This window comes from Pleurodeles waltl, chromosome 9, assembly GCF_031143425.1.
Source record: "Pleurodeles waltl isolate 20211129_DDA chromosome 9, aPleWal1.hap1.20221129, whole genome shotgun sequence".
In the NCBI taxonomy this organism is placed as follows: Eukaryota; Metazoa; Chordata; class Amphibia; order Caudata; family Salamandridae; genus Pleurodeles; species Pleurodeles waltl.
The window spans coordinates 524297606-524315786 of record NC_090448.1 but is presented as its reverse complement, the minus strand read 5'-3'; the positions used below and the strand labels follow the sequence as shown (position 1 = coordinate 524315786).

The window sequence follows — 18181 nt, the reverse complement described above, 5'->3', positions numbered from 1 at the left end:
ACGCCTCTGGTTTTCAGTACTTTAGTAAATGTTCACCTGCACAAAAAGATGCTCATCAGACAGGTCGTCTAGCTTAGCATCAAGCTCATCTGAGGCACCCAAATCTCAGAGATTAATCTAGTAATTCAGCAAACATGTTCTTAGAGTTTAGATACTAAACTGCGAGAAGAATGTATGCTAATCCTGCGGTAGGCTCTTAAACCTACCTCATGTTGTGTTACGCCACAAAGTAGAAACACTTTGTTCTGATGGATACAACTACCTGTGGATTCCTCACCTGATGAATACTCCCATGGCGCCAGCATTTGACGGAAATCTTCTTACTAGTCTCTGCACGTCGACGAGGACGTCACTCTAGCCCACGCGACGCCGTCTGACGTCATACAGGCAATAAGAAGTCCTCGCCGACGTGCCGATGACAGTTCCCTTTTTTCCGTGCATTCGAAACGGTTATCTTCGAGGGAGTTACTGTTACCTTCGTGGTTACAGTGTATTGTCTGCTGCGTAGTCTTCTCTGCGGTAACAATGTCTCAGAGGAAGTCGGGTTTCAAGCCCTGTCGAGAGTGTGGGGGCAAGATGTCAGTTACAGATCCTCACTCCGACTGTCTATGGTGTTTGAGCTCCGACCACGACGTCTCGACTTGCGATTCATGTCAACACATGAATCCGAAGGCCCTCAAAGAGCGCGAGGCCAAGTTATTCATGGCAAAGTCAAAGAAGAAGGAGAAACATCATAAGAAGTCTTCTTCGCCAAGGTCTCACCGGCGTCATCGAGACTCCCGGCGCCGTAGAGACTCACGACGTCACTCCAGCAAGGAGTCTCATTCGAGGTCACCTTCGGCTCGGCGTCGGAGGACTTGGGAAGTCAGCCCCACGGTCACGCCGCATCCATCGACGCCGTTGCCCTCTCCGGCGTCACCGACTTCACCTGGTCAGGCGTCAGTGATTGAGGTGGTGCAGCCTCTTGTGTTTTCTCCGGCGTCGCAGACGTCGAGGCCGGCGTCGGGGTCGCCTTCGATCCAGGCACCCCAGTATCCGGCTTTTCCCACTCCTGGAGCCGATAGTACCGCGTTTCTTAATGCGATGTATACCATCTTTCAGCAGATGGCTCCAGGAGCTGCTCCGGCTGGTCCTTCGGGGCCCTTGGCCTTTTCGTTGGGTGATCCTGCGCCTCTTCGGCCGGCACCCTTTATGCCCTTTCTCCCTTTTGGGAATGTGGGCTCGGCGCCGGTGCCGGCGTCGGTGGCCGCTCCGGTGGCTTCGGATGTTTCGGCCCCGGAGGTTGCCCCTCCGTCGAAGTCAGGATTTTGCCCTGTGACTCCGGTTGGTCCATCGGCTCCAAGACCTCGTCCTCCGGCTCCTGCCTCGGCGCCGAAGCTGCCTGTGGCGCCGGACGCGGCGTCAGATGCTTCTGGAGATCGGCGCCGTTCTTCGACGTCGGCGGAGGCCATGTCGACTCCGCGTATCGAGGAGAGACTTCATTCGAGGAGGCGTGCTCTCCGTCTTTTAGAAGAGCAAGAGTACCAGCGAGTCCTAGAGGAGGGAGAGATTGAGGACTCTGGAGACGGACTGCATGGTCTGGATACAGCCAGTGGGCTGGACACTTCCCCTGAGTGGGACCTTTCATCTCCAGGGGAATATACGGAGGAGGCTGCTTCCTTTCATGCTGTGGTGAGGAAGGCAGCGAGCTTTTTGGACCTGCCTTTGCCGGTGGCAGAGGCAAAGCAGAATTTGCTGACAGAGGTATTGCATCCGGCCTCTGCTGCAGCTGAGCCTCTCTTGCCATTTAATGAGGCTTTGCTGGATCCGGTGTTGGAGGTGTGGAAGAAGCCAGTGTCTTCCTCGGCCGTTCATAGGGCTGTGGCCAGGAGGTATCGAGCTGCACCATCTGACCCTGGCTTTCTCTCTAGACACCCTACGCCGGAGAGCTTGGTGGTGCAAGCCTCCTGTTCCTCAAAGTCAGCGCCTGGTTCCTTCCCGACGGTGCCTGGAGACAGAGACTCCAAGAAACTGGATGCGCAGTCCAAGAAAATATTTTCGTCATGCAGTTTGGCGTTGAAGGCCACCAACGCCACGTGCATTCTGGGGAGGTACATCCATGCGCTGATGGATGATATTTCGTCTTCATTCACGGAGCTTCCCCAGGGTCTTTTGGATGTGGTCTCGGACGCCCAGGCTGCCGCGACCCAGATTATCCAGTCTGGGCTGGACACGACCGACTCGGTGGCCAGGGCGATGGGCACGGCTGTGGTGGCAAGAAGACAGGCCTGGCTCCGAAACTCAGGGTTCTCTGCGGATGTGCAGTCGACCCTGCTGGACCTCCCGTTTGATGGGGACAGACTGTTTGGAGCCAAGGCAGATTCGGCCTTGGAACGATTTAAGGAGAGCAGAGCCACAGCCAAATCGTTAGGACTGCAAGCTCCTTCTTCCTCTGCCTCTTCTAGAATTTTCAGGAGGTTTCGGGGATTTGGGCGTGGCTCTTATTCCTCTTCCTTTCGGGGGAGGTTCCAGCAACCCGCCTCTTCCCTCCCCTATAGGTCATTTAGAGGGAGGGGGAGGGGTGGGGTCCGTACCAGAGGAGCCTCTCAACAGCACTCTGCCTCTTCCTCGTCCTCTGGAGGGGTGCAGCAGGGGAAGCAGCCTTAGGCTTCCACCGTTTCTCACTCACTCCTCTCCTGTAGGGGGAAGATTACAGCGTTTTCTCCACAAGTGGAGGTCTATCACAACGGACACTTGGGTTCTCGGCATTGTGGGAAAAGGCTACGCCCTTCCCTTTCGGGAGTTCCCGCCCCTCATCCCGCCCCGCCCATCTTATTGTTCAGAAGAACACCTCCTGTTGCTAGAACAGGAGGTTCAAGTCCTCCTTTCAAAGGGCGCGGTAGAGTTGGTCCCAGAGCAGGAAAAGGGTCGAGGTTGTTACTCAAGATACTTCCTGATTCCCAAAAAGGATGGTCAGTTGAGACCAATCCTGGATCTGAGGGTCTTGAATTGGTTCCTCAAACAGGAAAAGTTCAAGATGCTGACCCTAGCACAGGTGCTTTTGGCGTTGAACAAGGAAGATTGGATGGTGTCTGTCGACTTGCAGGATGCTTACTTTCATATCCCGATACTCAAGTCGCACAGGAAGTATCTCCGGTTTGTGGTAGGGTCGCAGCACTATCAGTTTGCGGTCCTCCCGTTTGGTCTTACTTCAGCACCTCGAGTCTTCACAAAGGTGATGTCAGTGGTTGCGGCGGAGCTCAGAAGGAAGGGGATAGCAGTATTCCCTTACTTGGACGACTGGTTGATCAAAGCCAAGTCCCCGGAGCTTGTGTCGCATCATCTGCAGTCAACAACCCAGTTGTTGTTCGACCTGGGCTTTTCGGTGAACGTGCCCAAATCTCACCTGGAGCCCTCTCAGCGCCTCCTGTTCATAGGGGCAGTACTGGATACAACATTGAGTCGAGCCTTTCCTCCGCCTCAGCGGATTCAAGATATTCAGGAATTGGTTCCAATGTTTCGAAATGGAGCGGTAGTTCCAGTCCTCAAGGTCCTTCGTCTGCTCGGTCTGTTCGCCTCCTGCATTCTGTTGGTCACGCATGCTCGCTGGCACATGAGGGCTCTTCAGTGGTGCCTCCGAAGGCAGTGGTCTCAACACAAGGGAGATTTAGAAGGTACTGTCAAGATCTCCAGAGATGCTGCTGTGGAATTGAAGTGGTGGATTGCGGGCAACAATCTTTCACAGGGGAAGCCGTTCGCGCAGTCGCCACCAGTGGCCACGGTAATAACGGATGCCTCCACCCTAGGATGGGGAGCTCATCTGGGGGATCTGGAGATCAAAGGGCTTTGGTCTCCAGAGGAACAGGTGTTTCATATCAATCTGTTGGAGTTACGGGCTGTACGTTTGGCTCTCAAGGCCTTCCTCCCATCCCTTCGTGGTCAGTCGGTACAGGTCCTGACGGACAATACTACCACGATGTGGTACATAAACAAACAGGGAGGAGTAGGGTCGTACCTTCTCTGCAGAGAAGCTCTTCGGCTATGGTCCTGGGCAAAGGACCATCAGATTTGCTTGGTGGCAAATCATCTGGCCGGGGTCTTGAATGTACGTGCGGACAGTCTCAGTCGCCAATTCTCGGCAGACCACGAGTGGCGTCTCCATCCAGATCAAGTCTGTTTAATCTTCCAGATGTGGGGGTTTCCTCGGATAGATCTGTTTGCCACTCGGGAGAACGCGCATTGCCCGTTATTCTGCAGCCTCCAGTATCCGAGGCAGGGAGCGTTGGGGGACGCGTTTCAGATAACCTGGTGCGACCAGTTGCTTTACGCGTTTCCCCCCATACCCTTGATTCCTCGAGTGTTGAGGAAAATTCGCCAAGACCGGGCCCAAGTCATCTTAATAGCTCCGGATTGGCCAAGGAGGGTATGGTACTCCGACCTTCTCCAACTCTCACTGTGCCCTCCGCTCCGTCTCCCTCTCAGGGCAGACCTCCTCTCGCAGTCGCAGGGGCAGGTTTTACACCCCAACCTCCAGAGTCTGCACCTACATGCTTGGAGATTGAACGGGGCAACCTGAGTTCCTTCTCTCTCCCGCCTGATGTAGTGGATGTTATCTTAGCGGCCAGGCGACACTCCACTAAATCTATCTACGCTAATAGGTGGTCTAAATTTGTTATGTGGTGTGGAGAGAGACAGATTGATCCCTTACATGCTCATCTGTCACATGTTTTGTCTTTTGCACTGTCTCTAGCGCAGAAAGGTTGTGCAGTAGCTACCATTAAGGGTTATTTGTCGGCCTTGTCAGCCTTCATTTGTCTTCCAGACCAACCATCGTTATTTAAATCCCCTATTGTTCTCAGATTCTTGAAAGGTCTTCTGAATCAATATCCTCCAAAACCATTCGTTATGCCTCAATGGGATTTGTCCTTGGTCCTGACTTTCCTTATGGGGTCCCCTTTTGAGCCTATGCATTCTTGCCCCTTAAGGTATTTGGTTATTAAAACAGTATTCCTGGTAGCTATAACATCTGCAAGGAGAGTGAGTGAGTTGCAGGCCTTATCGGTTAAACCCCCTTATATAACGTTTTATGGGGATAAGGTGGTGTTGAGGACCAAGGCTGCTTTCCTTCCGAAGGTTGTTTCACCCTTCCATTTGGCTCAGACAATCACTTTGTCCACGTTTTATCCTCCGCCTCATCCTTCAAAGGAGGAAGAAAGACTACATCGCCTGGACCCAAAAAGGGCGTTGAGCTTCTATATCGACAGAATGAAGGATATCAGGCTGGAGGATCAGCTGTTTGTCGGATACGTGGGCAAGAGGAGAGGAAAGGCAGTCCACAAGAGAACACTCTCCAGGTGGGTTGTTCTTTGCATTAAAATCTGTTACTCTTTGGCAAAGAAGGATCCGCCTGAGGGCATTAGAGCTCACTCCACCAGAGCTAAGTCGGCCTCTTCGGCCTTGGCCAGGGGTGTTCCTGTGGTTGACATCTGCAAGGCCGCAACTTGGTCGTCCCTTCACACTTTTGTGAAACATTACTGTTTGGACTCTGAGGTCAGAAGGGACGGTCATTTTGCACGGTCAGTGCTGCAGGATTTCTTGGTTTGACCATTTAGGCACCCACCGCCGGGCGTGGTACTGCTTTGGGACTCTATTCATCAGGTGAGGAATCCACAGGTAGTTGTATCCATCAGAAGAACGAGTTACTTACCTTCGGTAACGACTTTTCTGGTGGATACATTAGCTACCTGTGGATTCCTCACGGTCCCACCCGCCTCCCCGTTGCCTTTTTGGTCTCTCCAAGCAATCCTTGAGTGTGCTCCTTTTGGTCTTCAAAGTTGCAATACATTTTGCATGTATGATATTTGTATATATGTGTATATTTATATATAAATCTATATATATATTGGGTATATACATGATTCGTATGTATAAATATATTTATTTGTTTAAAAAAAAAAAAAAAAAAAAAAAAAAGGTTATATTAAATCTACAGCTATTTTATTGCAATGTTGTGTGATTTACAATATTAAGAGATGTTGCTTTGCTCTTTCATTGCATTGGGTTATTATTATTATTCTCATGCACGTAAAAAATGTTGGTACTGTCATCGGCACGTCGGCGAGGACTTCTTATTGCCTGTATGACGTCAGACGGCGTCGCGTGGGCTAGAGTGACGTCCTCGTCGACGTGCAGAGACTAGTAAGAAGATTTCCGTCAAATGCTGGCGCCATGGGAGTATTCATCAGGTGAGGAATCCACAGGTAGCTAATGTATCCACCAGAAAAGTCGTTACCGAAGGTAAGTAACTCGTTCTTCATTACTACAAGGAAAACGGAACCGTCAAAGGCATTGGTGCAAGACCTCATTTGCTATTTCTTCCACCTTCAAAGACATACACATCTACTTGTCTACATTTAACAGCAGAAAGTGCTCACATGCAGAATAGCGAACACACTCCTTTGCTTAAGGTTCCAGTTATCAAAGCATTCTTGATTGGACGTAAGACTAATTCCAACAACACATTTGGCTTTTACATGGAACTTGAATGCTGTGCTCACTAGACTCATCGGGCTTCCTTCTGAACCACTACACTCCTAGTGTATGCAATACCATTCATAAAATGTAGAATTCCCTTTGTAAGGTTAGAGACTTGTACGCATTGCCAATAGAGGAACCTTTCATCCAGTTTCCTACAGGTAGTTGTACTGAGGATAGACTCGTGTTTGATGCCAAATGTGAGTTCCCTTTTTCTCTTACTAATACAATCCACTGAGTTGAAATCCTCTTTCCACACCCAGCAACAGTGACAGAACGATTATTCCGTACATTAGGCTTTAAAAGAGTCCTCATGTTTTACATGAAATAACAAAATCCATTACAAGACAAAGCAATTTTATGTTGCCATTGCAAAATTCTACTTGGGAAATTCCCTTACCAAGCCTGCCTTGCCGGATGGATAGTTAAATGAATTCGGGTATGTTATGAAGAGAAAAAAGAACTCTGCATTCTGTACAGAGAGCACATGCTTCAGACAGAAAGGTGCCACAATGGCCTTTTTAGGTAACATACTATTAGCATATAGGTGTAAAACTGCTACTAGGTCAACATCACTCACCTTTGTAAGACATTGTGTGGACAGTCATGCCCGGCAGGAGGCTCAAGCTGGGCATGGTACACTTAGAACTTTATTTTAAACATCTGCCTCATTTGCTAGCTAGCCACTGCCTTAGGGGGAATTCGCTGGGTAAAGCGTGTCCAGAGCATGTGCTGTACAACTGGGCATGCTACAAATGGAAAATATACCCTATCTTCTAAATGTCGTGTTGTAACTTGCAGTGCTTGTAGATTCACGTGCCCTTTTGGCTTCCCAGACCTGAGCTCATGCTTCAGATATAATTCTCTTAAATTGCGTATATATTCACAATGCCCTAATACACAGTTACTATCCTGCTTCCTTACTTCATTTGCTACACTCCTCGTGGAGTATTTGCCCTGGTATTGTGTGGACTTCAGGGAGGAGTCACCAGATAGCTCGAGACCGAAAAAGTATTCGAAGAAAAACAACGTGCGGACACCTGTGCCCAACTCTACAAGCTACAAACTGACAGCTACAGGAAAAATAACTCCTTCCTTCCTCTTCAGTCATTTCTGAGTCAGAGTAAGTCATCGATTACTCTGTTCTTTTACAAATATATGTGCTGCATTTTAATCTCCATGCGAAGAGAATGACATTTAGGTAGGAGGATACGTCACTTCCTGTTTACCGAAGAGGTGTATAATGACAAGCGACTGTGTTTACCTCAGTACTGTTCTGTAAAAATAAAGTAGATCACTTGGGGTATAAAGTCTTCATTTATCAGTATACACACCATACGTTTTTGGGATTGTGTTGCTAATATCACTGAGACTTAACGGAGCTGTTGATGGTTATTCCCTAGCAAGATACACATAGGTTTACCGGTCACCTGCAGAATTATTTTTGGTAAAATGAAAAGAATGATGGATGAGAGAAAAGTTAAAGTGCAGCAGGGCCTACTGGTTTAGAATTCCGTGGACCAAGAAAAGGAGTCATGCCCACGCCTGTCAAAGGAAAATGTGGTGCACCTGCATAGATAGAAGTAAGAATCTGCAGCCATACCTTGTGATGCAACCATGTCGTGAGGCAGCCCCACAGAACTTGTCAGTGGAGCATACCTATGGATTCTTTAGGTCAGGGTACTGTTTGGCAGGGCCCAGTAGCAGGAGAACATAGCCCAGGCTTTACGGGTCCATGGGAAAAGAACACATGGCGCAGCAGAAATTCATACCCTGAGTGCAGTACAAACAGGGCATGGATGCTGGCCATGCCTCGCAGGAAGCTGTAGACATTTATTAAAGTCTACAATCACACAATAAGTTCACTGAACGCCTATTTAAGGGGGAAATGTGTCTCCACTGTTTTTCACTCAGTTCCGCGGCGCTGCATGGATATGGCAGAGCTCCCACTCCTCCAAGGTTCCAACACTTTATCTTGTCTGAATAGCACGCTGCGCCCTCTGTGGTTCAGAGGGCGGGCCCAGAAGGGAAGCCCGCACTGTAGCTAAGAAGGGGAGACACTTTCCGTGGAGTCCGACTGGCATGGGCTGCTGTCCATCTCTTATCTTATTCTCTGCCTTTATACCAATATATATATACCCTTCAACAGTGCAGTGTTTTCTGAAAGAAACAGAAAAATTGTTATTGGATGTAAAAATCGTAGCTTTGTAGCACGTTCTATATTCACGTGCTTTACCTGGAGGGGGGTAGCTCTGTGGTACGTGCATTGTTTAATTCTGTTTAATAGCAGCTAGTTTAATTTTCTAAAAACACATTTTTATGGTCTTTAAAACTATTTGTTCTTTCACAGGGTAGCAGAGACAACATGAGCGTCATTTTGATATGTTTTCCGAGTGCACCGAAAGTATTGCCTGATGCCGTGAAGCGTGAGACTGAATTGGACAAGTACCTGGAAAGCAGAGTAGAAGGTGGATCATTTATACCAAAATAAGCTACTTTATAAAAAAAAAAAAAAAAAATTTGCATGCTGTTTGTACTTTAAGTAGCTTAATCGTGTGAAAATGTCATGCCCTGCATACTTTAACAAACTACTACTAGTAACTTTGGTTAAGTTGCTGCAATTGTAATTAATACCAAATGTGTTTAAAATAGAAATTATCAAATAAATACAAAACAAAAAGCAAAAGAGAAGCTTATTCGTTTTGTTAGACTTTTAATTTGAGACAAGAGATTACCCTGTCCAAACATTGATCTTAATAAAAAAAACAACATTGCGTAGGTGACTGAATTACAGAAATATTTTGAAGCAAGCAATCTAACAGTGTTTGAATTGAAGCCTAGTCAGATATTCTCTCAACTTGTGTTTGGAAATGTCCCACTCTGAACATACGAGGTAAGTACCCTTATTTTCCTTTTCTTATTCAAAACACGACCACATTGCTTATTATTGACATCACTTTGGCACTGTAGAGCCACAAGGTTTTGGCTAACTGTTCGTGGTTGGTATCAGTTTGCACCACCCAAATTCACTATAGAAGTGTTAGAAAATAATATTGTCCTGCATTAAGTATACACGTAAGTAAAATTGTACTCTTTTTGGATTGAGCTGTATTAGCAAGTTGTTTCTTTTCATCTTCTTGAAATAAAATGAGTGTTTTTGGAAGATTGTTCTGATCTAGGATATTTGTTTAGAGCGGTGCATTTAAAGGTAGAAGTAACAATATATTAAGTCATTTCAGTCACGCAATATATTCGTTGTTGTAGCTGAAGCAATAACCAATTTGTTTCTTCGTTTGTGTGTGGGTGTGTGTGGATAGATGGTAGCTAGACTTATTATCATTTTAGAGATGTAGCTGATAAATTCATAATATTTATCAAAAATATACAATTTTATAACCAACATTTTAACAAGTGTTTGAAAGTGTAAAGTTGTGGGGCAGTTTACAAATGAACGTTAGACGCATGTTCTAGCCATGATGTATTGTAAAATGCTCCACTTTGCAGGGTCAGTAGATGTTCTAACAAGTCTTAAAGATTCAGCTGGTGTTTCTTTTTTTTTATACCTTGTTCTGGAAAGCAGTAGCAGCCGCATTTCAAACTAGAAAAATATGTGCTGCTCCATGGATGAGTTTAGTTGCAAAATTGGTTTGGCCCACCTTTAGGGAGTTTGACCGTGCTTTTCCTTTCATCTAAATAACACGGTCAAACAATTTGTTGGTCTTGATCTAGCTAGTAAATTATTATGGATAAATCTATATGACATAATTTTATACAAATGTATTTCAGAACCAATTCAGTGTTCTGTACAAAGTTTCTCTCTACAGTTCAACATGTATTTAATTTTATGAAATATTTTTTAATATCAATTTTGTGTTCTCTCCGAAGAGGTTCTCTAAGTGGATTGCCATTCTACTATTAATGTGGTTGCCTTTCTCGTGATTTGCTCGTGGTTACACTAACGAACCAGGCCTCTCTTTCATCTGTTCTAGTGGCTTCTAACTCCCACCCAACTCCTTTTTGTTTTTCACAGAAAAGAAGTGTTGCCACTAAATGTCAAATGTTTGCGATGGAAAGCTATTGTCGAATGTGGTTATCTAAACTGTTGGATAACCTATGGTTAGCTCTTTCCTATCCTGCATTTTTAAAATGTCTTGATATTTATCCTCAGCTCAAGAGTTTATTTTACTATTCTTGAGCCCTTTTCTTTGCCTCTGGCTTTGGCAGTAGCAACAGAAGTACGTCAATGATTGATTTTGCTTGAATATCCCACTCTTGTGGCTGTAATCTACATTGTATTAGCCACCTTAAAGAGATTTGTCAGTCTCCAAAGATTTCTCAGTTAATCCAAGACATTGTGGATGAATTGCAACTAAAAGAAAAACTCAAAATGTTGATCCTGTTCTTCCGAGTATATTACTCTGCTCATATTATTCCAAAAAAGAATAACTGTTTATTTTTTGTAACCAAGCAACTTCAGTTCCATTGTGTCCAGAAGAAGAGAAAGATAGCTCTCTGTGCCTTGGTCTCTTAAACATCCAGCCTAAATATTTTAGTTTCCTCCAACCTGTATGATACCATTTTTAAATGAAAGAATACATCATTTGGGCCTTCAGACTCTGGTATTCTGTACTCATTTAGTACTAAAGTAACTCCAGTAATTTTTATTTTTAGAAACAAAACGTAAACAGGCCAACTTTAACACTATGTTCTCTGCATTTATTTTTATATCAGCATAGTTTTAGTGTAACAAAATTTGGTCCTTTGGTTGGTACGCATTTCATGATGGGCTTGACTGGTTAATTGACATCTTATGTAACCTATGCAGCCACATCCGCAGACTGCCAGAATGTGTTGTATGTCTCTAGTTTCTCTTGTTAAAAAAGATGTAAGCAGAGGACTTGCCTAAAAAGGGCGAGAGCATGGCAAAACACATAAGGGAGAGGTGAATGGGAGATGTAAGGAGGAGGAGGAGAGATGAAAGTGGAAAGGGAAAGGGAGAGGGCTGATTGGGGATTTGGAAGAGAAAATAAAGTAGGGGTTGAGCATAGAAGAATGTGGGAAATATTGATAAGTGATGTAATGAGTTAGGGCAGAAAATAGATACTTTAGCATTGGGTCTTTTACGATTCACATGCTATTCCTCTGTGTCTTGGAGGGAATCCTCCGATAAGAAAGCATTGAGCTTAAAAAAAATATATATAAACTCTTTTCCAGTTAGTTGAGCTCACTTCTACCCACTCTCCACTGCTGTTTTCCATCCTGTTATTATCTCCTTTCTTAGAATCTGCATTAACCAAGACCTTTTAACTGTATAACATATTTACCTATAGGGCCTTTCACTCAGCCACCTTCATCCATTTGTCTGTTGTCCTCCACAGTCTTCATCCTCTTTTACAGCATGGGGCAATGGGACAGCCCACTTGCGTGATTGGCTAACTGCAGTGTGAGTGACAGTGTTCTGTTCTTGCACAAAGAGCACACCCACACACAAATTAGTTCCTTTAGTGCGAGGTCTACTGTGGTAATATGTGCTTTTTTTGAGACCCCCAAAATACTTTTGCGTTAAGCCAGTGTGGTATTAGGGCCACCAGGTCCAAACAAAGACGTTTTTTGCCAAAAAAACAAACAAACAAAAAAAAAACGAAGCAAGCGTTAGCAGAGTCGAAGGAGCCAGACCTATTGGCTTTGCAAGTACTTGTTCAGATTCTTATTGTACATGGTAATACTTGGAAGCCCACAATGAGCTTTGCACTTTTTGATCACTTCATGTAATCTAAATGGCTCTCTTGTCTGCAAATTTGAGTCTGTGGTTTACATCAAATGCTGTCTGTTTCTGTTAGCATGGTTTGACTTTGTGGAAACTAAATAGAAGATGAAGACTTTTCTTTTTAAGAATCGTTGACAGTGAAGAATGACCCACTTCAGGAGTGTATACTGCCTCTGTCCAGACCATCATGTGTAACATGTAAGTGCTTTTGCTCAAAAGCATTTTAAGAAAGGACTATGAGGGTGATGTGTTTTAAATCTGAACAGGGATCTGAGAAATTAACGCAATAGCCCAAAGAGGCATTGGGGACTATGCTTTCATTGGAAATTCTTCATCCCAAAACCCACCGGGGAATTGCTACTGAGAAACCGAGACAGAAATGCCACTCCAGCTCAGGGCTTTCCCAGTTACCACCAGTCTACTCCCAGAGGACTCCTGATTTTGTGCTGCCCCTGATGCACCATTCAGTGTCAGCTTCAGGGGCACAATAGTCGTACTGCTGAGCTTCTGGGCCCATCGGGGATGAGGAGATTCTCAATGCAAATCCTGACGGCAGGGCTTCCACTGCTGCTAACGCCTTCCTCAACAGACTCCAATGCAGCAGGCAATGCTAACCTCATAACAATCACTATCCGTGACGTTGGCCACAATTGCTTTTCACCTGATATAGATGCAGAAGGACAGTAACATTAGCTCAACGTGCAGGACAGTAGCAACAGGCTAAGGTTTAAAAAAAAAAACAAAAAACAAAAAAAGACTAAAAAACATGCCGACAGGACAGTAGCTGGAATACCAGACAAGGAGACAAAGCATGTGACAGAGAAAGACAAATATATTATTTCTAGAAGGGTTTTCGAGGAATTATGTTTCTGAATCGTGTCTGGAGAACACAAAGCTGGGAGATCCTGACCCAACATGTATAGATCCAGCAACACTGGCCATTTATCTTTTGAGGAAAGCCCAGAATAGACTTCCCATGGTGACTGTGAGGAGTAGAAGTATGAGGAATACACTGACCCTTCTCCTGATATGATTAAATTGAGGAAGACTCCTAGGAGGATATGGCCTCTCAAAAGTTCCTGTGTCAGAGGGAACAGTATGCCCCCACCTCAGAGTACCCCTCTTTGCTCTCACTCTGCCTCCTTGCCACCGGATGAAACAATATTTCTATTGCAGTGATGAACTGAGTATTAATGTAAGTTCTGTTTTATGATATTCAGCTCTTCATTATGTTTTTTAGATATTTAATGCCTTCCTGGAATGTAGTAGGTCAAAACACTGATTCTTAGGCCAGACTGCAAAGAAATAGGCAGCGCCATGTTCTGGTAGAATCTGCGAAACACTTCCTACATAATTTTGTTTTGTTCATGTTAACACCAAAAAAAAAACTCTTGAAAGGAAATTAATGTATTTGGATGAATGATAATTTCTTCCTCGTCTCATTGTAATATTTTTCTTTTTGCCTTCTAGTGAAAATCTATATTTTATTATGTCAAAGAGACTATCATAAGGCAAATTAAGACCTGCACTCTTGTTTGTGCATAACGCAAAGGCTTGGAAGCTCCTTGTTGTTACAGTGCAAGCTTGATGACCTTAAATCTCTAAGCAAGCACTACGCGCTGGAAATTCCACTTTACTCTCTTTTCCTAGATTTAAAAGTATTATGAAGTGATCTACCTTTATGAATGAAATTAATAGCTGAGAATCAGAGGTGCTACTGAATCTGTAGCCTTTCTTTCGGCCTCCAGCGTACCACACTCACAATTATTGATGAAACCCGGGTGAAAAAATGGAGTTGTGCTCCTTTATAGGCACACAATACTACTTACTGGAAAATCATGCAACTCACATACGTATCAGGCACCAGAATGCAGCACATTATCAATTTAATTGATCCTCTCAGGTCAAGGCCGTAATTTTGAAACGTGTTTTAAACAGACCCATTTCTAGGTTGAATAGCAGCGCGCAAGAAGTGCTTTTCTGACGTATTGGGATGTATCTTGGCTTTTAAGCACGGCCATTATTACCACTCGGTAGTGGGCTTGCCCTTTAAAAATCCTTTGACATTGGTAAATGCTTTCGGTTGGTCGCTCCTTGGAGAGGGTTTACCACCACCTTGGCCATCGCCCCTGTTACATGGCTAATTGCACTGTTGCCAATAAGTTTTACTGCAAGCGAACTTCCTTTTCCATTTGTCTCTCACTTCAGGCTGATGCTCATGGGGGCCTTGTCCCCTTGAATCGGCTCCATTATGTGAAACTGTTTATCTTTTCATTTTCAATTTATGTGGCAAGAAAAAAGTCAGGTTAGGAGTTTACAATGCTATTAGCTCTAACCTTAGCAAATGTGAGACACATTCCATTGCAAATTATTGTTTTTTTACTGTTGCAATGACGAATACTGGCAGATTTTAGTAATCTGATTATAACCCCATGTCTACTGTTGGCAATTTTCCTACCATTTTCCGAAACGTAACAGTTTGCCTCCCATCTATGGCTCTTCAAAGGCTGGTACTTTCACAAAGTTAGTGAATTCTGATCATGAAAGTGTTGAGGGGGGCTAGTTTTTTTTTCTTCTTTTTTTCTTGAAGTGTGTCTGGTGTCATATAGTTTAAACAACTGAATGGATAGGCCAGGGCAATGATTTTTGTTACTCTCCAATACCAATCAAGCCATGACAGTTGTGGCATCTGCAGGTGGCAATTTGTCACTGAAAATGCATACTTATTGATATTGTCATGCCTCTCGAGGATAAAATATATGATGAAAGAGAGTGATGTGGATGCCAAGAGGAAGCAAAAGTCTTCTCAGTATGAATTGTAAGATGTCTTTCATGTAGGAAAACCCCTACCATTCACAGTCTGTTAAGGTACGCCATAACCACCCCAGTCGTTTTGGGGTTGTTCAAGTCTCTCACATTTTGCATCAGAAACTTAACCTCTGGTTGCTCAGTCTGGACCATTCATTGAATACTCACATGAATACATGGGCCAACTTCTAATTCTCCTGTTGAGTAACTGCTTCGTTCCCTCTTAAGAGGCATACTATCATGAGGTGTTGCTGCATATTAATATGGTGTACCACCATTCAAACAATTCCATAAATTGTTCCCAACTATACTTTTCTTCACTCACACTGATTATCCCAATCATAGGTGACAGAACAAACCCACCCTTCCCACAAACATTCCCTTCAACAGAAAGGGAAGAATACTTCATAAATCAAAGTTGGACATTGTGCTCTGGGACTGCAGAGGCTACTCCCTTGCCACTTCCCAGGACCCCATGAGATGCATCCACCCCCCTTTACCTGCCATAATCACGCTGCTTTATATAAGAGGACCATAAGTCCGTGCCTCACTGCATATCTGGGGCATCGTCATTAAAGAAATGCCTAGTCAGCTAAAAGCAGAATTTCTACAAGGTAAGGAGAATGAACCCTTAGATATCACTGGAGGGTCAACAATCTGATTCTTGCAGATCAATAGACAGGTACGTGAAAAGAAAAAAAAAATGGCCCAGCATAGACCATGACAACATTTCTTGATAAGTGTAGTTAAGCTCAGTCATTGCTTTCTAAGGAGCCAGCCGGTGGGCTGCAATCAGAGTGACCAGCTCTGGGTGAACGTGAACCAGTCTCCAATTGAGCAAATGTCATAGCTGCCTGACGATTGTTGAAGAACTAAGGGCTACTTTTGTTTTGTTTTTATTCAGGATAGTGTTGTGGACCCGATAGTTAAGTAGTTTGGCTACATAGGCCTTGGAAGGGTGCAGGTTGAGGCACTGATTAACACGGAGCACTTTCAACAGTCAGTAAAGGCAAAAAGTTGTAGCCAAGCACTTCCTTCCTCATATTTTACCCAAACGGTGCCATGGGTCCGGCATTTGTGCATTTGGGGACACCTAGGATGCACACATTTCTTTACCTTGATCTAGATTCCAGGTCTTCATTCTTCTGTTTTATGGCACTATCTTCATCCTCAAGTGTTAGAATTGTGCCTCTTACAGCGGTGTCGTTCTCAATATCAGATACGCGTCTCTCAGTCATATGCAACTTCTCCACCTGCCCATCCATTCTTGCCTTCATTCTATCCATCCGCTCAATTAGAGTATCAATCTTGCCATCCGTCGACTTAGGATTTCGGGCCACTTCCTAAGCAACATTTTTTTTTTATATCCTTCAATGTTCATCGTCTTCTATGTTCATCTGGTCCTCAGTTGTACAGTGGTCATCTGTTTTTTTTTTTTCCCAATCTAGAGGTACGATCGGCGTCAAAAGAAAGTGTTTTTTGTTTCTTCCCGTCCTGATCAGAGTACAAGCTGAGCGGCCAGCGCAGTCAAACATTAAGACTAAGAGCCATGCATGAACTGAGGTCACATGTATAGCCTCAGTGCCCAGCGGGGGAGGAGCATAACCCATTCAGTGTCTGTTTCTCCCACAACACCCGGTCCCCTGCAGCACTTGTTCATCCAGTAGAATCAAACTTGTTTACAGCGCTGAGGCAATCATTGATGCCTCTAGTCCAAGGTTAGATGCTAGTATCCATCACTCATGAGCAGTTGAGCTGGAAGAAGTATTTCAGAACCCTAGTCTATCAGCACTTATTTTAAGGGGAAAACGATAGACAGGCTTTTAGCAAAAGAAACCGTGCAGACCAACGTCAAATTGCTACAAGTAGCAAGGTTCAGGGAGGAAAATATACTATAGAGGGTATCTATCTAGTGCTTCACACCTGTTACGATACAGCCCTCTCCTCAGAGGATGGGCATTTCTAAGCCCTCGTGCTAAGGGGGGGGGGGGGGGTCGGGGGAGAAATCAGTGTCTTAATGACGGCCCGACCTCCAGGCGCGTAGGCCTGCACCATACCCAGGCCCAAAACTGCAGCGTGGGAGTCCCACACAGAGCTATCACCACTTTCAGGCAGGATGCTGTCCTGGTGTCAGCAGCTCCATATCATGATGTTGGACTAAAATCTTCAGGTTGCAGGGGCCACCTCACCACTGCCTGACCCTCTGTCCTCTGGCCAACTGCTTTTTTTAGTCCTCACCAGTTTTTGCCTGTCGGGTCATCACAGGATCGCAGGCGTGGCCCAGGCAGCAGCCTTGGCCAGCATCAGCCCATAATCTTAAACAGTACATGTCTCCCCGCTCACCACAATCGTCTCATGTAGCATCTCCAGCTACTGCAGTGCGTTCATCAGCAACAGTTCGGGCTCTGGGAGTTCTTTCATAGAAACAGCGAGTGGGTGATAGAAAAGGATGGTATTTTATTTTTTATTTTTTGGGCCCCAGGAGCAGAGCTGCTCTCAAAAGCAAATATCTTGGAAATGGTTCCTTGGTGCCACACAGACCTTGTGATCTATCTTTGATGAAATGGAGTTTTGGATAACCAATTTCTAGTCTTCTGAATTAGAAAAGGAAGAATTTATCTTCGTATCCTAAGAAGAGCAAAGCGCGTTGTTGCAACTTTATTCATTTGTGTAGAAAATCACACTTTGGAGTCAAATATGTCCCATTATAGTAAAACCTGGTTAATGATGTCAGTGGGAGGGACTAATTCAGTAAGCCACAATGCTGAAGTCTCTCCTGAAGGAGGGCAACTGATGTCCAACACTTTGCTTTATTGAAATCAATTTGTGTATTTTGTGTGACATTCTATTAGCTGTTGAGGAGAGCACTGCTGAAAATGAGGCAAGAAATAAGCCAAGGGGCTATACATATTCTTATGATTTGTACATCAATGGTTACTGGAGATTAGACTACCTTATGATGGCAGCAAGAGGTTTGCCGCATAAGAACCAAAAAGTTTGCAACTCAAACCAGAGACATGTGGCACTCCACACAGTTGATGGTCTGACGTCTGAATGGTCATGTAAAAGGGAAATTGCCTATACTCTTACCAG

General features: G+C 44.7%; 1 protein-coding gene across 2 annotated transcripts in view; it reads left to right on the top strand.

The window, feature by feature from the left end:
* PPM1A (protein phosphatase, Mg2+/Mn2+ dependent 1A) overlaps positions 1-18181 on the top strand; it is a 344322-nt gene that overhangs the window by 114371 nt on the left and 211770 nt on the right. For both annotated transcript variants that reach the window (XM_069207419.1, XM_069207420.1), the window contains exon 3: positions 8864-8981. In XM_069207419.1, coding sequence (XP_069063520.1) covers positions 8864-8981 — 118 coding nt within the window. The remainder of the gene's footprint in view (positions 1-8863; positions 8982-18181) is intronic.